The sequence below is a fragment of the Rhopalosiphum padi genome, chromosome 3 (assembly GCF_020882245.1).
Source record: "Rhopalosiphum padi isolate XX-2018 chromosome 3, ASM2088224v1, whole genome shotgun sequence".
Taxonomy (NCBI): domain Eukaryota; kingdom Metazoa; phylum Arthropoda; class Insecta; order Hemiptera; family Aphididae; genus Rhopalosiphum; species Rhopalosiphum padi.
This window is the reverse complement of record NC_083599.1, coordinates 75204594-75222821: the sequence shown is the minus strand read 5'-3', so window position 1 is coordinate 75222821 and position 18228 is coordinate 75204594. Positions and strand designations below refer to the sequence as shown.

At 26.9% G+C, this 18228-nt stretch overlaps 2 protein-coding genes and 1 pseudogene across 2 annotated transcripts; 1 reads left to right on the top strand and 2 right to left on the bottom strand.

The window, feature by feature from the left end:
* Nucleotides 1-21: 21 nt before the first annotated feature.
* LOC132925696 (uncharacterized) lies at nucleotides 22-2309 on the bottom strand (annotated as a pseudogene).
* Nucleotides 2310-9578: 7269 nt separating this feature from the next.
* Nucleotides 9579-10546, top strand: LOC132925695 (SCAN domain-containing protein 3-like). The gene is made up of 2 exons (XM_060990066.1): nucleotides 9579-10182; nucleotides 10260-10546. Exons 1-2 carry the CDS (start codon nucleotides 9579-9581, stop codon nucleotides 10544-10546), a joined length of 891 nt encoding a protein of 296 aa, XP_060846049.1.
* A 1352-nt stretch (nucleotides 10547-11898) lies between these two features.
* LOC132925694 (uncharacterized) lies at nucleotides 11899-13770 on the bottom strand. Its single transcript, XM_060990065.1, has 2 exons — nucleotides 12823-13770; nucleotides 11899-12213 (listed from the first exon to the last, which is right to left on the bottom strand). The coding sequence occupies exons 1-2, from the start codon at nucleotides 13768-13770 to the stop codon at nucleotides 11899-11901; spliced, it is 1263 nt and encodes a 420-aa protein (XP_060846048.1).
* Nucleotides 13771-18228: the final 4458 nt, after the last annotated feature.

Genomic DNA, 18228 nt, shown 5'->3' with positions numbered 1-18228 from the left:
GCCATAGCGTTTATTTTTGGATTAAATTTTCAATTTTACAACTTGCCCCTGTAATTTAATTAGAAAAATTATGTTGTAATACAATTAACATAAGTACAGATGTATAGACAAATATAATATAATCAAACAAATCTTTATAATTATTATTATTTTTTTTTAATTGACGGGTTTTATCCGTAAAAAATAGGGTAACATTTTATAAAATTATGAGATTTTATAAATAATATATTTATAAGTACTTAAAAATTATGATATTTTTCCAGTACATAATAAAACACTGTTACAGTGTAACTTTCAATTGTAGTTTAGACACATTTTTAAAGTATTATTTTCTTGTTTTATCTCACCATCGATTAAAGCCACATACGAGTGTAACATTACAAAAAAACAACACACCATAGACACATGTAGGTACCTAATAATATTATAATAATATGTCAAAGGCACTTAATGAATATGAAATTATAAATTATAAAGAATTTACAGCTCTAGCCAATAATATATGCCATCGATAATCAAGGCTTAAATGGACGGTCAGGTAACCGGAAATGTAATACTGGTCCTTAGTAGGTAATCCTTTAAAAGGCCTTTCTGGTAGCAAAATTCGACCGTAAAAACATGCTTTCGTAGCTCCCATAATTCCAACAGTAGGGCGAATGGGTTAAGGTGTCATTTAAAGAGTGGTGAACCCGCCCAAGGTATCAAAACTTTTTTGCAGTTTTTTTTTAAGAGTATTTTCTTTTTGACAAAACAACGTTTGCCGGGTCAGCTAGTTTATTCTAATGAATTAAAAATAAGGTATAATGTTCTAATTTAATATTAGTATATGAAAATTAATATATTGTATATATCATTACATCTTACAAAACATTTATCTATGTGACCTTTGATAGTATATTATTTATTTACTTAATCCTAAATGTAAATGTTAAATTAAATTATATATAATTGGTACACTTAAATTGTTAAATGTTAAAATAAATAACATTTAATTAATTGACTATCAGTATTAAAAATTTACTGAAGAAATATTTTTTAAAAAAAATGGTAACAAATTACTTGTACGGCAAATTTAACTTTCATTTTTGAGAAGTTGTTAAGTTCAAAATGATTCTTAGTCAATCTTGGACATACTCTAGTTATATTTTTGGAATCATGTATATAAAGATCTTCATAAACTTTCCATTTTATAAATGACTTTGTTGGGTGAATCTAAAACAAACAAATAAAAAGTGTATTTAACTAATTTTATTAATTAAGTATTATTATAATAGGTTTAAAGGTACCTTTAATGCTTTTTTTGTATACAACCTATTTCTGATGGTCTTCATCAAATGAGGGGCATCTGAAAATACATAGACACTGCGTTGGTTATCGAAAGGATTTTCAAAACTATTTTTAAAGTTGTGGCTTTTTGCACTTATGCCCAACCAGCTCCACATATTCCTATTTGTAGTTGCTCCATCACTTGAATTCCAGCATTCTCAAGTAATAAAATTGATTTTAAAACTATTTTAGCCAAATCTACACCTACAAAAAAAAAAAAAACCAAATAAATTTAAAAAAAATATATATAATATCTTACCTGTTTTTCTTAAATATAAACCTTTTATTGAACCATTTGAAGCAAACACTGCTATTGACATATGGACATTATCTGCTAAACTTTGAATCATTAGTACTAACTCATGGTTAGCCTTCTTATATTCTCTAGACTCAAAGCCTTCACCAAAATCTTGTAGTCCGAGATATGTTAGTGTTCTAGTGTTGACACTAATGCTCTCCCAAAAAAATATCTCGTCGAACACATTACCTTTTTTTGATGATCAGTTTTATTGGAAAATTTTTTCTTGAGCAATCCAAAGAACCAACTTTAATAGCCAATAAGTGATTTCTCAGTGTATTTACACAAAGTAATGGCAAAATCTTTTGTTCTAACAAAAATGTATAGCCGCAAGGAGATCTACGAAAGAAATTTACAAATTAAAAATAAATACCTATTTAAAAAACTTTATTTCTCCTGATATCTTATTTGAAATAGCAAACACAGCATCATCCAGTTTTTAATATAATGTCGATTTTTAGGGTTTTTAACTTTAGCAACAGCAACTATTTCTTTAATTAATTCAGATTGTTCATTTGATATATTTAACCTCTCAAAAATTGCATTTAACTCTTTGTCTCCATTCTCCAAATGCACTCATTTCATTTTTTACTTTATTTAATTGATTTTCTAGTTGAATGATTTTTCTAATAGCCTGAAAATGTCTTTTTTTTATGATTGCTTTGGCCTTTTGAAGTGTTTGTACAATTTTTTTTTATTTGGTGAAAAATAAACTCTGGTGTTTTCTTCTTTTTTAATTTTTGTACACTTTCTTTGAATAGAAAATGTCAAACGCTTACACCATGAACATACATATATAAATATAAAAACATTGTTGGAATAATGATTTGTGATAATCAATGAGTTCAATCTAAAGAAAAATTTGATACATTTTATTATTAAAATAGGTACCTATCTTATTATATTGCAATTTGGCTTATATTATATTGTTTTTACTATATGCTTGAAATTTACATACTTTTTGTCTCTTTGACAATTGTATTGGTAAATCACTAAAATATGGATCAATTGGATCATCCTGTTATATAAACAATACACCAAACATATTCAATTAAATAATATTACATAGGTACTACTATTAATTATTACATTACAAATTAACAAACCTCTATATTATCACTTTCTATTTTTTTTATAGGATATATAAATGGTAATGCTCCTTTTTTTAGTTGCCATCTCATCAAGCAAACCTAAAAATAAGAAACTAATATTAACCATATCAATTTTTTATTGTTTTATTATTAAAATAAATTTTGATTGTATTATAGAATAAACATAATCTTTATTGATATTTTATTAGGTGGGTACCTATAAACAAAAGAAAATATTTAAATTAGACATAATAGCTTAGGTACTGTTAAAGGGTTTGTGGAACCTGACGTCCATGCACTATTTATGTCTTCTTTATAAAAGTGATTTGAACAAACCCGATTTGATTTTTAAACACTACACCTAAAGCTACATCCCATTATTTTTCTTATTCATCTTTAGGTATGCCAAATGTTATTTTGGAAACTTCGTGGGGCCTTTTTATATAACAATTCATTGTGTTGTTTATTGACTTAAAGTGTCTTAAAGTTAATGAGTAATACTGTTTTAATATTAATAGTAAATAGTAGATACTAATTACTAATTATAGTACTTAGTAGATACTAAGTTTTTATAGTTGATAAATTTACGCGGTTAAAATAAGTTGAGAAGACCACTAGATAGTGCTACTAGTCAGTACATTTACAATCGCGCATTTCGAGTCGCGTTTTACAATTTCGATGTGTAACCAGTATTATCTTTAATCGTGGGATATACCAATAGTAAAATATGGCCCTTATTACTACTAGCGCTGAACGATTGTGGTGAAAATATGAACTACCGAACCGTACACAATCTGTTCGGGTGATGGGCCGCCGATAGCTAACCAATATATCTTAAACCGTGGCTACACTCTCTCTATCAAGGCACTCTAACAAACGTATGCGTAGCGCTCCTAGCGGGATATTAATGAACTGGCGACAATAAGCGAATCACACCAGTCCTTAATAGTAATAATATGTTCATATCAATCCCGATAACGAAAACGTGGCAGTGCGGTACGGAACACCGATCGATGTTGCCCATCAAGGCAAGGCTTGATAAAAAATTTAATTTTCTGATTGGACGAGCTTACGGTACACCGGCAAGATAGCAAGCAGTGCTGCCAGTGTCAGAATAACAAAGAGCATGATTTTAACTATTCTAAGGCGAACGAAATTATGTGCGACGTTGCCAGTGTTTTGTTTTGGTGTTGACCAATAGACGAAGACGATCGTCGGAACGGCACTAGAGCAACTGACAAAACGCGCATCTCTATATCAGTCAATTTAGACATCCCTTACGAACAACACGAACAAGGTTCACCAACACTTGTCGATATTCAATATAACATTATATTCATACAAAGATGGACGTAGTTTCGCATGACATAGCCAAGACTACTGGTGAGTAAAAAATACAATATATTTAAAGTTTTTTTAAAATAATATTCTCCTTCTTTCATAGTTAAAAAATGTAATTATTATTCGTAGTGACGATCATTTTTATTTAAAAAAAAACATTTATACTTTACATTTTTTAAATAAATATTTCAAAAAAATAATTTCAAATATTTAGAAAGAAATTTTATAGTTAAAAATTTATTAGGTTATTCTTGTTGAAAAACTAAGTGTTTATAATTTAAAGCTTGGTACTACATAAATTTTGTTTTAAAATATATGTATAAAAATATAAATAATTCGTGCATATCATTTGATTTTATATAATAATTATACTTTTATTTTTTTGTTAAAGATTAATAATTTATTAGATTTGAGTATGGCTAAGGATTATTAATTTATGTATGGCCTAGTACCACATAAGTGTCGGTTTTAAAAATATATAAAAATATTTATTATGAGTAAGTGACATTTTATTTGAAAAAAAAAAATTGAATCTATTAAATTCCAATTCCATCGTTTTGATCGTTGAATATCTGATCAATCTAGTTCATCCTTGTGACTGTGCCAGGTTATACTTAGGTATTATTATTATATTAAATATACTAAGTATAATTTATAAAGAAAACATTTATTAATGTTTAAATAATACACGCATAATATGGAGCATGAGTCGATCTCATAATAAGCACCAAAAGCACATTAGTTTTTAATATTAGTTTGAAAATAACCTACAAATGTCACATAAACGTAATAATAATAATATATATATATATATATATATTATCATAACATTATCATTATCATTCCCCTTTGCTAATCATAATATTAAGTTATAAACACTTTTTTTTTTAAACAAATGGCAATAAAAATGAAATACAATTTTTATAACTTAACTAATAACTAATTTAAAATAAAATACATATCATATTCATTATACATTAACCTCTCAGGTTTTTTCCTGGTCCTCCCTTCTTTACTCTTTACTTCTTCCTCATCAAACTAAACTTACCGTTTTCATTTTCCTAATAAATATTATATTTCTTCTCAACTCTCTTCCTTTCTAATCCTTTACTAAATAATATCTTAACCGTTTCAATTTATTCAATAATGTCGCCTCTCTCGATGTTTTTTTTTTATCCTATAACCATACCATTTCTTTTTCCTCAAATACTATTTCTTTTATAGGTAGTCCCTTTATTGTCATAATATATTTTTTTTATGTTTAGACAATTGTTTTGTTTTTTCCACACGATGACTTTCATGAATTCTCTTTAATATTTCATCTCTCAAAGCTCTTGGTATATTTTCAATATATACTATTCATCTTTAACTACTAATTCTGACTTTATTTGATAAAAATGATTTTTATTTAATTTTCTTCCTTTATTTTGTTCGGCCATTTCAATATTAAATCTTTATTAGTTTCTGAATTCTGTCTTTCATTCACTCAGTTTTTCTACACTTTATTTTGTTTCAGCTATCTTAACTATGTGTATTAAATCCCTCAATGACTTGTCATCTTTTTCTTTTTAAATATAAAAATAATTATAATTCATTAATTTCATTTTATTTTAAAAATAATGTATTATATAAAATAATATATTTATACATTGATTTTTTTTTTTTTTTTGATAAATTTAATGAAAATCTTGAACAGTTGAAGATTTTTTTTAGTTATTAAATTATAAGTTTTAATTCTATCAATATATAATGTTACATATTTTAAGATTTAATGCATATCAATGCATATTATATTAATAATGAATCATTGATTTAAATAATTTAACAATAAAGATTGTATTTTAATTTATAGACATTTGTGGTCATATTATTTTAATACGTTTTTTTTATTTGTCTAGATACACCCACAGAAGATCTTTTAGAATCAAAAAAATGGATAAATAACAAATCAATATTGTAAGCATAAATTAAATTTGTTTTCTTTCGACTATTATTAGTCCATTGTAAATTAGAATTTATTTTATATTATAGAAAATTATTATAAATATTATAAAACTTAATAATAACACAATGATTTTATGTTACAGTGACAAGATTAAATTTATCATTGTGGATTTTGAATTCACAATGATACATCGAATAGATTTACTTCTAGTATCGGGGTCTATGGCAGACAACGATGAGAATTGTATTCCAATAAAATTAGCAGGAAGACCATTAGTTTTAACAAAGAATAAAATTGAAATATTAAAAAATCATGAAGTTGCTCCACTAAAAACACATTTAAAAAAAATTTTTAAAAATAAAACAAATGTTTTAAATCCAATATTGGAGCAACTTCAATTAAGTTTAGAAATTAAGAAGGGGTCTAATTTATCACCTACATTTATAAATAATTATTTGCAATCTGATAATAGAGAACCTATTATTGTATTATGGAACGGCACAACGGATAAAGAAATAATAAATCGGTTAAAATTAAATATGAAGAAAATATTAAATATCACGTCCTATAGTGATAACAATGATAGTTATTTTAATTTAAAATTATTTGACATGACAGAAAATACACATAAATTATTATATTCGTCGAGCATTGGGTACCATGAAAAAAATGGGCGAATGTTAAATTTGATGGAAACTCATGACGCAATATGTAATATAAAACACAAAATAACACATAGTCATGACCCGGTAGCAGATGTTATAATTACAAAATGTATTTTTAATAATATTATTAAAAAAATGGGCCTTATACAGTTAATCAAAGCGTGCCAAACAAGTTTATAATAAAAACTAAATATTTTAAAATTGTTTTGCATGTCTTATAAACTTATATATGTCTCATTTTTACCAATAATATGATTGAATATATATATATATTTATTGATATAATTAGACTGCTACCGGATCATGTATTGGCTGTGTATTATTTTATGGTCTGTTATGCATATTAAATTGTGCGTTTCATTAAGGTTCAGCGTCATCTCATTTGTTTCATGGTAACAATATGTTCCTGCAAAGTATAACAATTTGTTTGTTTTTTCTATCACATCATAAACTTTTAAATTGAATTTACTGTCGTTGTTATCACTATAAGATGTGATGCTCAACATTAAGTATATAAAAAAAGTGAATCATGTTACATATTATTTCTTTATCTGTTGTCCCGTTCCAGAAGATTCTAATATATATAGTTATGTAAATATTTGTAAACTTTTTTTGTAATTATAACTTTACTAATGTATTGTGTATATTGTATTTTGTATAATATATTAACCTTTGTTTGTTTACCTTTAACATTATTAATATGCATTATGTATAGATTATATGATATTTTGTTAAAAATTTGATAATTTTATAAATTAAAACCTCACATATTCTTTTATACTAATGAGCAGGTGGACAAAATGAGTACTATAATAATTTTAAAACTTTTACTTTTTATCTGATCAGATTGAAACCTATTCTATTAACATCAGTGAGTAACTTTCAGTAAGCTTAACTGTACACAGTGTCGATTTTCTTAAAATTTAAGTTATTATAAATCTAAAAAATCACATATTATACTGTATACATACGGGTCTCTGGAGAAAATCTATATCACAACAAATATCAAACATTTAATTATTATCTGATCAGTTTGTTACCCATGCCACTGGATTTAGCAAGTAAATTTCAGTAAGTATTACTGTACAAAATATTGAGTTTATCAAAATTTGAATAGTCATAAATTTAAAACCTCACATATACTGTGATACATATGGGTTGTAGGATAAAATTTGCAATATAACACGTATGAAACATTAAAAAAAAAATAAAGCGGACCAAATTCACTTCCAAATAATTACTTTGATTTTCTGTTTGTGTTCATTTTAATTGATTAATTTCCGTGTATTGTTTTATTTACATACATAATAAATTTTCAATAGTCAATTTCATATTTTTTAGGTCATGTCAAATTATGATTTGCTTCTAAATTACCAATGTACAAACAAATTAAAAGCATTAAATACTAACTAAAACCAATGAATACTTACATATTCAAATGACCATTTTCAATGCTTTTGCTATTTATTCATTATTTCATGCCTCTAAAATTTCTTTACTCAAATTGTCATGTATGTCACAAATTTTAGCAATGTTAAGTCGTACAATTTTCTTGTTAACACTCCATAAAATTCTTACAATTCTTTTAGATGAGATCATACAGTATACCACTTTACACTATTTTCAAAACTGAAATAATAATAATAATAAATAACAGGTAATGATTATGATGGAAAGGTAATATTTCACTATATTAACATATGTTACATATTTATATATATATATGTTACGGTCCAGGTGGATAAATCAGTCATTGTAATACAATGTCCGGACATTGTATACAATGTCTAAGACATTTGGGCAAAGTAAATAATACATATTTAATTCCTGTATAGACTAAGTCATTGTAATACAATGTCCAGTCATTGTATACAATGCTAAAACTGGTGTGGTCAATGTGAATATTAGAGTTATTTTAGAGTTTAATATTTTTGTTATTTCTTTCAGGCACTACGTCTTACGGGTTACGATAACTTTTATCGGTAGTGTCATTAGTAGATAATTAGGAATCGGTGGGCACTTTCAACATACGCCGCTTGGATATTCGTTGTCCATCAATAACAACAATTTATATCGCAATTTATTATTATTATCATGGAACTCTATGTAGGCATAAAGCCATATCTATCATAGACGACAGTACGCGTACTGCTGTTTACCTGTGCCGTTTAGTGCTGTGTTATAATTGTGTAGTATTTGTGCGTGTTGTTTTTAAAATGGAAAATACATTTAATAATCGTTTAAATAATATTTTAGATCTTAAAAAACCTAACAGTACATATTTAAGTAAACTTAAATATGATGAACTTATAGTACATTTAAAAGAATTAAAATTGAAAAAAACCAAAATTCCAAATGATTATAAATTGATTAAGAAGTATGATACAATGCGAGTGTGTAATGTGGAAAAACTTGTTGTACCAATAAATGAAGGTAACCAAATTAAATATTACGTGCATAACGAAGAACTTTTTAATATCCTCCATGAAACTCATTTATCAATCGGGCACGGAGGGCGTAGTAGAATGGAACACGAGTTAAATATTAAATATAAAAATATAACAAGGGAGGCAATTATGTTATACTTGAACTTATGCGAATCATGCCAAAAAAAAGGAAGTACAATTAAAAAAGGCTTAGTAGTCAAACCTATTATATCAAAAGAAATGAATTCAAGGTGTCAAATAGATTTAATTGATATGCAGGCCCAGCCTGATGGTAATTATAAGTTTATTTTAGTCTATCAAGACCATTTAACTAAATTTGTAAACTTGCGTCCTTTATCTAATAAACGTGCTGAGGAAGTTGCTTATGTTTTACTGGATATATTTACAACTTTTGGTGCTCCAACTATATTGCAAAGCGATAATGGTAGAGAATTTTCAAACAAGATAGTAGAAGAATTATGTAGTATGTGGAAAGATTTAAAAATAGTACATGGTAAGCCTCGCCATTCTCAAAGTCAAGGTTCAGTAGAACGTGCCAACCAAGACATAGAGAATATGTTGGGAACGTGGTTGGAAGACAATAAGACCAAAAAATGGAGCGAAGGCATAAAATTCGTACAATTCATGAAAAATCGATCTTTTCATCATGGCATTAAATCTTCACCGTACGAAGCTATGTTTGGCTCTAGGGCTAAAATTGGATTAAATAATTGTGTACTCCCAATGCATGTAGTAGAAAAATTAAAAACAGAAGAAGATTTAGAAAAAGCCTTAAACACTATTGAAGAGAAAGAAAGTAAAGAAAAAAACAAGGAAGGCAATGAAGTGATTGTAGAAGAAAATGAAGAAAATTACAATTCTGAGGATGCTTTAAGCTCTAGAAAACTTTCTATTCAGATAAAAAGAAATGAATCTGTGCAGAATTTAGAAAAGCAAGCAAATAAAATGAAATCTCTTTCTGAAAGAAGATTTTGTGAAGGAAACATTGGAGATTCAGTAAAAATAAAAATACCAGACGTAGATAGAGCTCGAAGCGACTTACGATCAATTTTGGCAGTAATTATATCAAGTATTATAAACAATAACATTTTAATTATTATTTGTTGTTTAATATGTTTATTTATAATTACAATTTTTTTTTTATAGTGGAAGACGGAAATTATAAATTGGGCACAACCAAAGGTAAACTGCAACATTATTATAGTAGAAATCAATTTACTATTTGCAAGGAGAAGTTTGTGAGTGTTGATGAAGTCCCCGATATTCAGTTGTCTCTAAGAGAAGCAGCTAGGCTATTTTCAAATCTAGGAGGCCAAGGCTATGACCGCTGCACTTGTGTTCAAAAATGCGAAACAAGGAGATGCAAATGTAAAGCTGCTGGAATTTTATGCAACTCTAAATGCCATAGTGGTAATACTTGTAAAAATAAATAATTTCAATATTCAATAAAAATTAATATAAATAAAATATTCTCAATTTTATTTGCTAATCAAATCTCTTAAAAAAATATTAAATAAAATTATATAAGTCATTAATTATTAAAATATGTATTTTATTCACTTGGCACCTGCAGTTCTGGTCATTGTATACATTGTCTGGTTTATGTGAATAATTATCTACATGGCTTGAATAATTCGGACATTGTAAACTTTGTCCGGTCAGTGTTTACAATGACCATTTATCCACTTGGACCGTAACATATATATATGTAGGAATAATGGTATGAAACAGCATTACAGTGTTTGTATTTTATTATTATAATATACATATCTATCGTAGACGCGATCTTCTTTTGACATACCTATTGTAGTCTGTATTATCATTTTCACAAGTGACACTATAAGTCACTATTGTACAAAATAAATCGGACAGCCAATTATATAATACTTCAATAATTAGGCTTTGACCAAAATGACAAATCTGAACACAGGAGTATAATATTTTAAAGTCAACCCCAACTAAAACATATATACGCTCAAAATCAGACATGGTAGAGTTAGTTTTTCCAAGCCCCCCTTCAATGTTTTCTACTCCTCAAAAAATAAAAATAACAAATATAATAGACATGCCTAGTCCAAATTTAAAAAGGAAATCTGATTTGATTGAAATAGATACACCTAGAAAAATAAACCTAAGACAAAAATGAAAACTAAAAAAACAAATTAATTCATAATAAAATATCTCACATTTCAAAATTAAAAAAAAAGAGTTAATACTTTTAACACCCATAATAATGTTAAGAACTCAATAAATATGCATAACTTTCCATCAATTAATTAAAAGGCAATCGTAACAATGCAATTAAAAGATAGGCGTCGTCCGTGGACATTAAATGAAGAAAATTTGGCTTTAAATTTATATTATAATCGCCAACAGCATATAAATTTTTACGTACACAAAAAGTCAATTTACCCGGACCATCAACTATTCGTCGTTGGATTGGTCAATCAAAATTCTTACCAGGTTTTAGTAAATTATTTTTCAGTCATATACAAAAAAGATTTGAGTCTTTATATAGCAATAATCCATATCTCTGTGCATTAACTGATGTAGGTACTGTAAAAACTTTTTTAACGGGAGCTTCACAATATTTCATAAATTTGGAAAAATTAAAAAAAGGAAAATTAACACAACCTCCCTGTTTTAAAGGTTTTACGCAGACCATTAATGGTATATTGCAATTTTTTGAAGCAGAGAAATCTAATAATATTGTATTTTTAATCACTAATCGTTTAAATCAGGATAAGTTAGAAAATCTTTTTAGTATTTTTCGACAAAATGGTGGTTATAACAAAAACCCAACAGCGAGAACGATTAGAACTTCAATAAGAAGTAATTGTATTTTTTCTTTATGTACATCTAAAGGGACAAATTGTGAGGTAACCCAATAAGATGATAATCCAGTTATAATTGATCCAGTTAGACCACTAAATAAAATAAATTTTAACATTTCAACATTATCTTCAGATTCAAATAAAGAATCTAATTCTAATTTATCTCTCTGTTTTTCATCATCTGATGAGGACTCAGTTAATATTGATAAAAATACTGATGTTACTTTAGAAGACTGCTCTGTTACATATTTTGCAGGATATTTGGGCTATAAATGTATGAAAAAATTTAATTGTAACCATTGTCAACTTGAATTATTCACAGATAAAAACTTAAACGATAAAAAACAATTACTTTTACTTAATAAAAATTATACTTCTATTTATAATGAAAGTGGACTTAAGGCACCATCAAATAATTTCAATAATATCATAAATAAAGTTTTAAATATTTTTGAAAACAACTATGAAAACTATTTAAATAAAAAGAAAATTAGATTTCAATTAACCGAGCGGGTAAAAAATAATGAAACAGTTATAAAATGGTTAGAAGAATCAATTAAAAATTTTTTTTTTTTTTTTTTATTGATCGCAAAGAATAACATCGACAACAATGGCCATTAGTTACAAATAAGCTTATAATACTAAATAAGTGCTAATAATAGTAATTTTTTTTATATAAGATTGAAAAGTTTAGTTTGTTTCAGAAACTTAATTAGGTCAAGATTTTTTTTTTGGTTGAGTCCAAGTGCAGCGTCTAGGTTGTAGGATATCTTGTGCTCGGCCCGTTCTTGGTTGAACATTAAACAGTCGGCTATTAGGTGTTTGACTGTTAACAAGGTTCCGCAGGTTTGACAGATGGGGGGTTCCTCTCTTGCCATCAGGAAGCCGTGAGTAATTCTGGTGTGTCCAGAACGGAGTCTATTGAGAACCGTATCTTCTTTACGGTTGAGGTTAGGATTGATCCAACGTTGTATGTCTCTTTTTATTTCATTTAATTTTGTGTTTTGTATGTTCCAGATTTTTTGCCATTTATATTTTGTACGTTCATTTATGAGTTTTTTCGCGTCGTCGAATGACATTTTATTAATTAAGACGGTATCTTTGTTATTGATGGCAATTGAGGCATGTTCATCGGCTATTTCATTGCCTATTATACCCGAGTGTCCGGGTATCCACATGATAACGATATTTATACCCAGACCGGAAGCTAGATTGAGGTTGTTCAGAATTTTAGATGCAATATCACCGGGATTGAAAAAATTCTGCAGACTTCTTATAGTGCTCAATGAATCGCTGAGAATGATGAATTTCGAATGAGCTTCTTGTAATATAGCCTCAATAGCCATAAGGATGGCTATAGCTTCGGCTGTGAATATGGAGCAATCCGAAGGTAGTTTGTGTATAATTTTTTTATTTGGGAATATAATCGAGAATCCTACACCTTCGTGAGTTTTTGAACCGTCAGTGTATACTTCCTGGAAGTCTTTGTAGTTACTTATAATGCTTTTAAAGAAACTTTTGAAAATATTTGGCGAGGTTTGGTGTTTGAAAAGACAGCTGAGTTCAGTATTAATTAGATATGAGCTGGCCCAAGGGGGTTGAGAAATTTTTTCTTTGGTTATAATTTGCGTTATATCAAGGTTAGTGTCTTTCATCTCTTTTATGCAGAGGGGGTTGTTTTTTTCATGAATGGTGTTATTTGATTTTGAAGATCTTGCTAAATATTTGAGATGTAATTCCAGCCTTTTTATATCGGGAATAGGTTCACCGGCAAGATTATAAATACTGTATACAGGACAACTGCGAAAAACTCCTAAAGCCATTCTCAAACCGCAGTTATTAACACTATCTAGCCAGTTTAGGTGGGATTTGGAGGCTGTTCTGTAAAGGGATGAGCCATAGTTAAGTTTTGATTGGATTAAAACTTTATGAATTTTAATTAGAGAGTTTGTTTCCCCACCCCAAGAGGTGTGAGAGAGAATTTTTATAATTTTGACAGAATGTCCGGAGGAGGCTTTTAAGAGTTTGATGTATGGGGACCACGATAACCGTCTGTCAAAGATAACACCAAGTATTTTTACAGAGTTTTGATGTGGAACTTCAACTTTGTCAATTGTTATTTTTAGAGCATCAACAATCTTTTTTTTTGTGAAAATAGTACAGCTAGATTTTTCTGGAGAGAATTGGAACCCAGATTGTTTTGACCAATTTTCTAAATTATTTGCGGTAGTTTAAAGCAGACTTTGAACTGTGTTTTTGGATTTACTTCTGCACCAGAAGTTGAAATCATCGGCGTATAAGTTGCATTTAACAGGATGCGTACAGTTTTCTGTAATGTCATTGATAGCAATCAGGAAGAGAGAAACTGAAAGAGCAGAGCCTTGAGGAACACCATTTTCTTGAATAAACTCATCGGAAAGGCAATTATTTGCTCTAACCCTGAATGTACGGTTTTCTAGAAAATTGATAATTAAGTTCAGAAAATTACCTTTGCTTACTATTTTATTGAGTTTTACTAGAATGTTATGTCTCCATGTAGAGTCATAAGCTTTAGCGATATCAAGATTTACCATGCCCATAATTTGTTGATTGTTGAATGTTTGAGTGATGTCTTCTTTGATTTCGATCAGATTGTCTATAGTGCTTCGGTTTTTTCTAAAACCGTTCTGATGTGGGGAGAAGAAGGACTGTTTTTCTAAAAGCCAGTTAAGTCTGTGGTTTATAATTTTTTCAAGCAGCTTGCACATTGTGTTGAGTAACGTGATGGGCCTGTATCCTTCAATGCTGAATTTGTCTTTATCTGGTTTAAGGATAGGAATTACTATTCCACTCTTCCAGGTTGATGGCCATCTTCCTTCTGATAAAATTTTGTTGTAAAGAATTGCCAGTAGATCAAATGTTTTTCTTCCAAAGTTGTGAATAAATGCATAGGGAATTTGGTCAGGTCCAGGACTATTACTTTTGCATTTTGTTATGAAATAAACGATTTCTTGTGAAGTTATTGGATTGTTTAAAAGAATTTGATCGTTTAGATTCTCATTGACGGAGTTAACAATAATTGCCTTTTCATTTTTTTGTTTGAATAATTTGAATTGTGTGTTGAAATTGTTGTTGCTGCTGTTCTTGTAAAAATATTCACCGAGTTTGTTTGAGATTAAATCAGAATTACTAATAAGATCGTTTGTGTTTTTGTCCACTATATTTACACGATGACTTTCATGAATTCTCTTTAATATTTCATCTCTCAAAGCTCTTGGTATATTTTCAATATATGCTATTCATCTTTAACTACTAATTCTGACTTTATTTGATAAAAATGATGTGTATTAAATCCCTCAATGACTTGTCATCTTTTTCTTTTTAAATATAAAAATAATTATAATTCATTAATTTCATTTTATTTTAAAAATAATGTATTATATAAAATAATATATTTATACATTGATTTTTTTTTTTTTTTGATAAATTTAAGGAAAATCTTGAACAGTTGAAGATTTTTTTTAGTTATTAAATTATAAGTTTTAATTCTATCAATATATAATGTTACATATTTTAAGATTTAATGCATATCAATGCATATTATATTAATAATGAATCATTGATTTAAATAATTTATCAATAAAGATTATATTTTAATTTATAGACATTTGTGGTCATATTATTGATTAATACGTTTTTTTTATTTGTCTAGATATACCCACAGAAGATCTTTTAGAATCAAAAAAATGGATAAATAACAAATCAATATTGTGAGCATAAATTATATTTGTTTTCTTTCGACTATTATTAGTCCATTGTAAATTAGAATTTATTTTATATTATAGAAAATTATTATAAATATTATAAAACTTAATAATAACACAATGATTTTATGTTACAGTGACAAGATTAAATTTATCATTGTGGATTTTGAATTTACAATGATACATCGAATAGATCTACTTCTAGTATCGGGGTCTATGGCAGACAACGAAGAGAATTGTATTCCAATAAAATTAGCAGGAAGACCACTAGTTTTAACAAAGAATAAAATTGAAATATTAAAAAATCATGAAGTTGCTCCACTAAAAACACATTTAAAAAAAATTTTTAAAAATAAAACAAATGTTTTAAATCCAATATTGGAGCAACTTCAATTAAGTTTAGAAATTAAGAAGGGGTCTAATTTATCACCTACATTTATAAATAATTATTTGCAATCTGATAATAGAGAACCTATTATTGTATTATGGAACGGCACAACGGATAAAGAAATAATAAATCGGTTAAAATTAAATATGAAGAAAATATTAAATATCACGTCCTATAGTGATAACAATGATAGTTATTTTAATTTAAAATTATTTGACATGACAGAAAATACACATAAATATTATTTCTTTATCTGTTGTCCCGTTCCAGAAGATTCTAATATATATAGTTATGTAAATATTTGTAAACTTTTTTTGTAATTATAACTTTACTAATGTATTGTGTATATTGTATTTTGTATAATATATTAACCTTTGTTTGTTTACCTTTAACATTATTAATATGCATTATGTATAGATTATATGATATTTTGTTAAAAATTTGATAATTTTATAAATTAAAACCTCACATATTCTTTTATACTAATGAGCAGGTGGACAAAATGAGTACTATAATAATTTTAAAACTTTTACTTTTTATCTGATCAGATTGAAACCTATTCTATTAACATCAGTGAGTAACTTTCAGTAAGCTTAACTGTACACAGTGTCGATTTTCTTAAAATTTAAGTTATTATAAATCTAAAAAATCACATATTATACTGTATACATACGGGTCTCTGGAGAAAATCTATATCACAACAAATATCAAACATTTAATTATTATCTGATCAGTTTGTTACCCATGCCACTGGATTTAGCAAGTAAATTTCAGTAAGTATTACTGTACAAAATGTTGAGTTTATCAAAATTTGAATAGTCATAAATTTAAAACCTCACATACACTGTGATACATATGGGTTGTAGGATAAAATTTGCAATATAACACGTATGAAACATTAAAAAAAAATAAAGCGGACCAAATTCACTTCCAAATAATTACTTTGATTTTCTGTTTGTGTTCATTTTAATTGATTAATTTCCGTGTATTGTTTTATTTACATACATAATAAATTTAAAAAAATAATTTTTTTGTGATCTGTTTGCATTTGTTTATTACACATACTTGTGTAGTCAATTTCATATTTTTTAGGTCATGTCAAATTATGATTTGCTTCTAAATTACCAATGTACAAACAAATTAAAAACATTAAATAATAACTAAAACCAATGAATACTTACATATTCAAATGACCATTTTCAATGCTTTTGCTATTTATTCATTATTTCATGCCTCTAAAATTTCTTTACTCAAATTGTCATGTATGTCACAAATTTTAGCAATGTTAAGTCGTACAATTTTCTTGTTAACACTCCATAAAATTCTTACAATTCTTTTAGATGAGATCATACAGTATACCATTTTACACTATTTTCAAAACTGAAATAATAATAATAATAAATAACAGGTAATGATTATGATGGAAAGGTAATATTTCACTATATTAACATATGTTACATATTTATATATATATATATATATATGTAGGAATAATGGTATGAAACAGCATTACAGTGTTTGTATTTTATTATTATAATATACATATCTATCGTAGACGCGATCATCTTTTTACATACCTATTTTAGTCTGTATTATCACTAGATAATTTTGCACACAACAAGTTATATAATTTGATTTAATTAATAAAATCGAAAATATTAAGTAGTTATGTTCTTCATAGGTATCATAATATAATATTTTATAATGCATATACCCAACTGTTAAATTTATAAAAAATAAAATTAAGAAATGCATATTATAAAATAATATTAATAATTCAAACTAAAGAAAAAAACAGAATGAAATAATATATGATATAATTTAAAATATATTTTATGCATTGATTAATTTAAAATATATATAGTTTTTCTACACTTTATTTTGTTTCAGCTATCTTAACTATGTGTATTAAATCCCTCAATGACTTGTCATCTTTTTCTTTTTAAATATAAAAATAATTATAATTCATTAATTTCATTTTATTTTAAAAATAATGTATTATATAAAATAATATATTTATACATTGATTTTTTTTTTTTTTTGATAAATTTAAGGAAAATCTTGAACAGTTGAAGATTTTTTTTAGTTATTAAATTATAAGTTTTAATTCTATCAATATATAATGTTACATATTTTAAGATTTAATGCAT

Coding starts and splice junctions, on each gene's coding strand:
- LOC132925695 (XM_060990066.1), top strand. CDS start 9,579: ATGTGGAAAGATTTAAAAATAGTACATGGTAAGCCTCGCCATTCTCAA. Junction 10,183..10,259: donor TTTGGCAGTAATTATATCAA/GTATTATAAACA, acceptor TTTTTTTTATAG/TGGAAGACGGAAATTATAAA.
- LOC132925694 (XM_060990065.1), bottom strand. CDS start 13,770: ATGGCTTTAGGAGTTTTTCGCAGTTGTCCTGTATACAGTATTTATAAT. Junction 12,214..12,822: donor TTACTCACGGCTTCCTGATG/GCAAGAGAGGAA, acceptor ATACATTTATAG/CCCAAATATCCTGCAAAATA.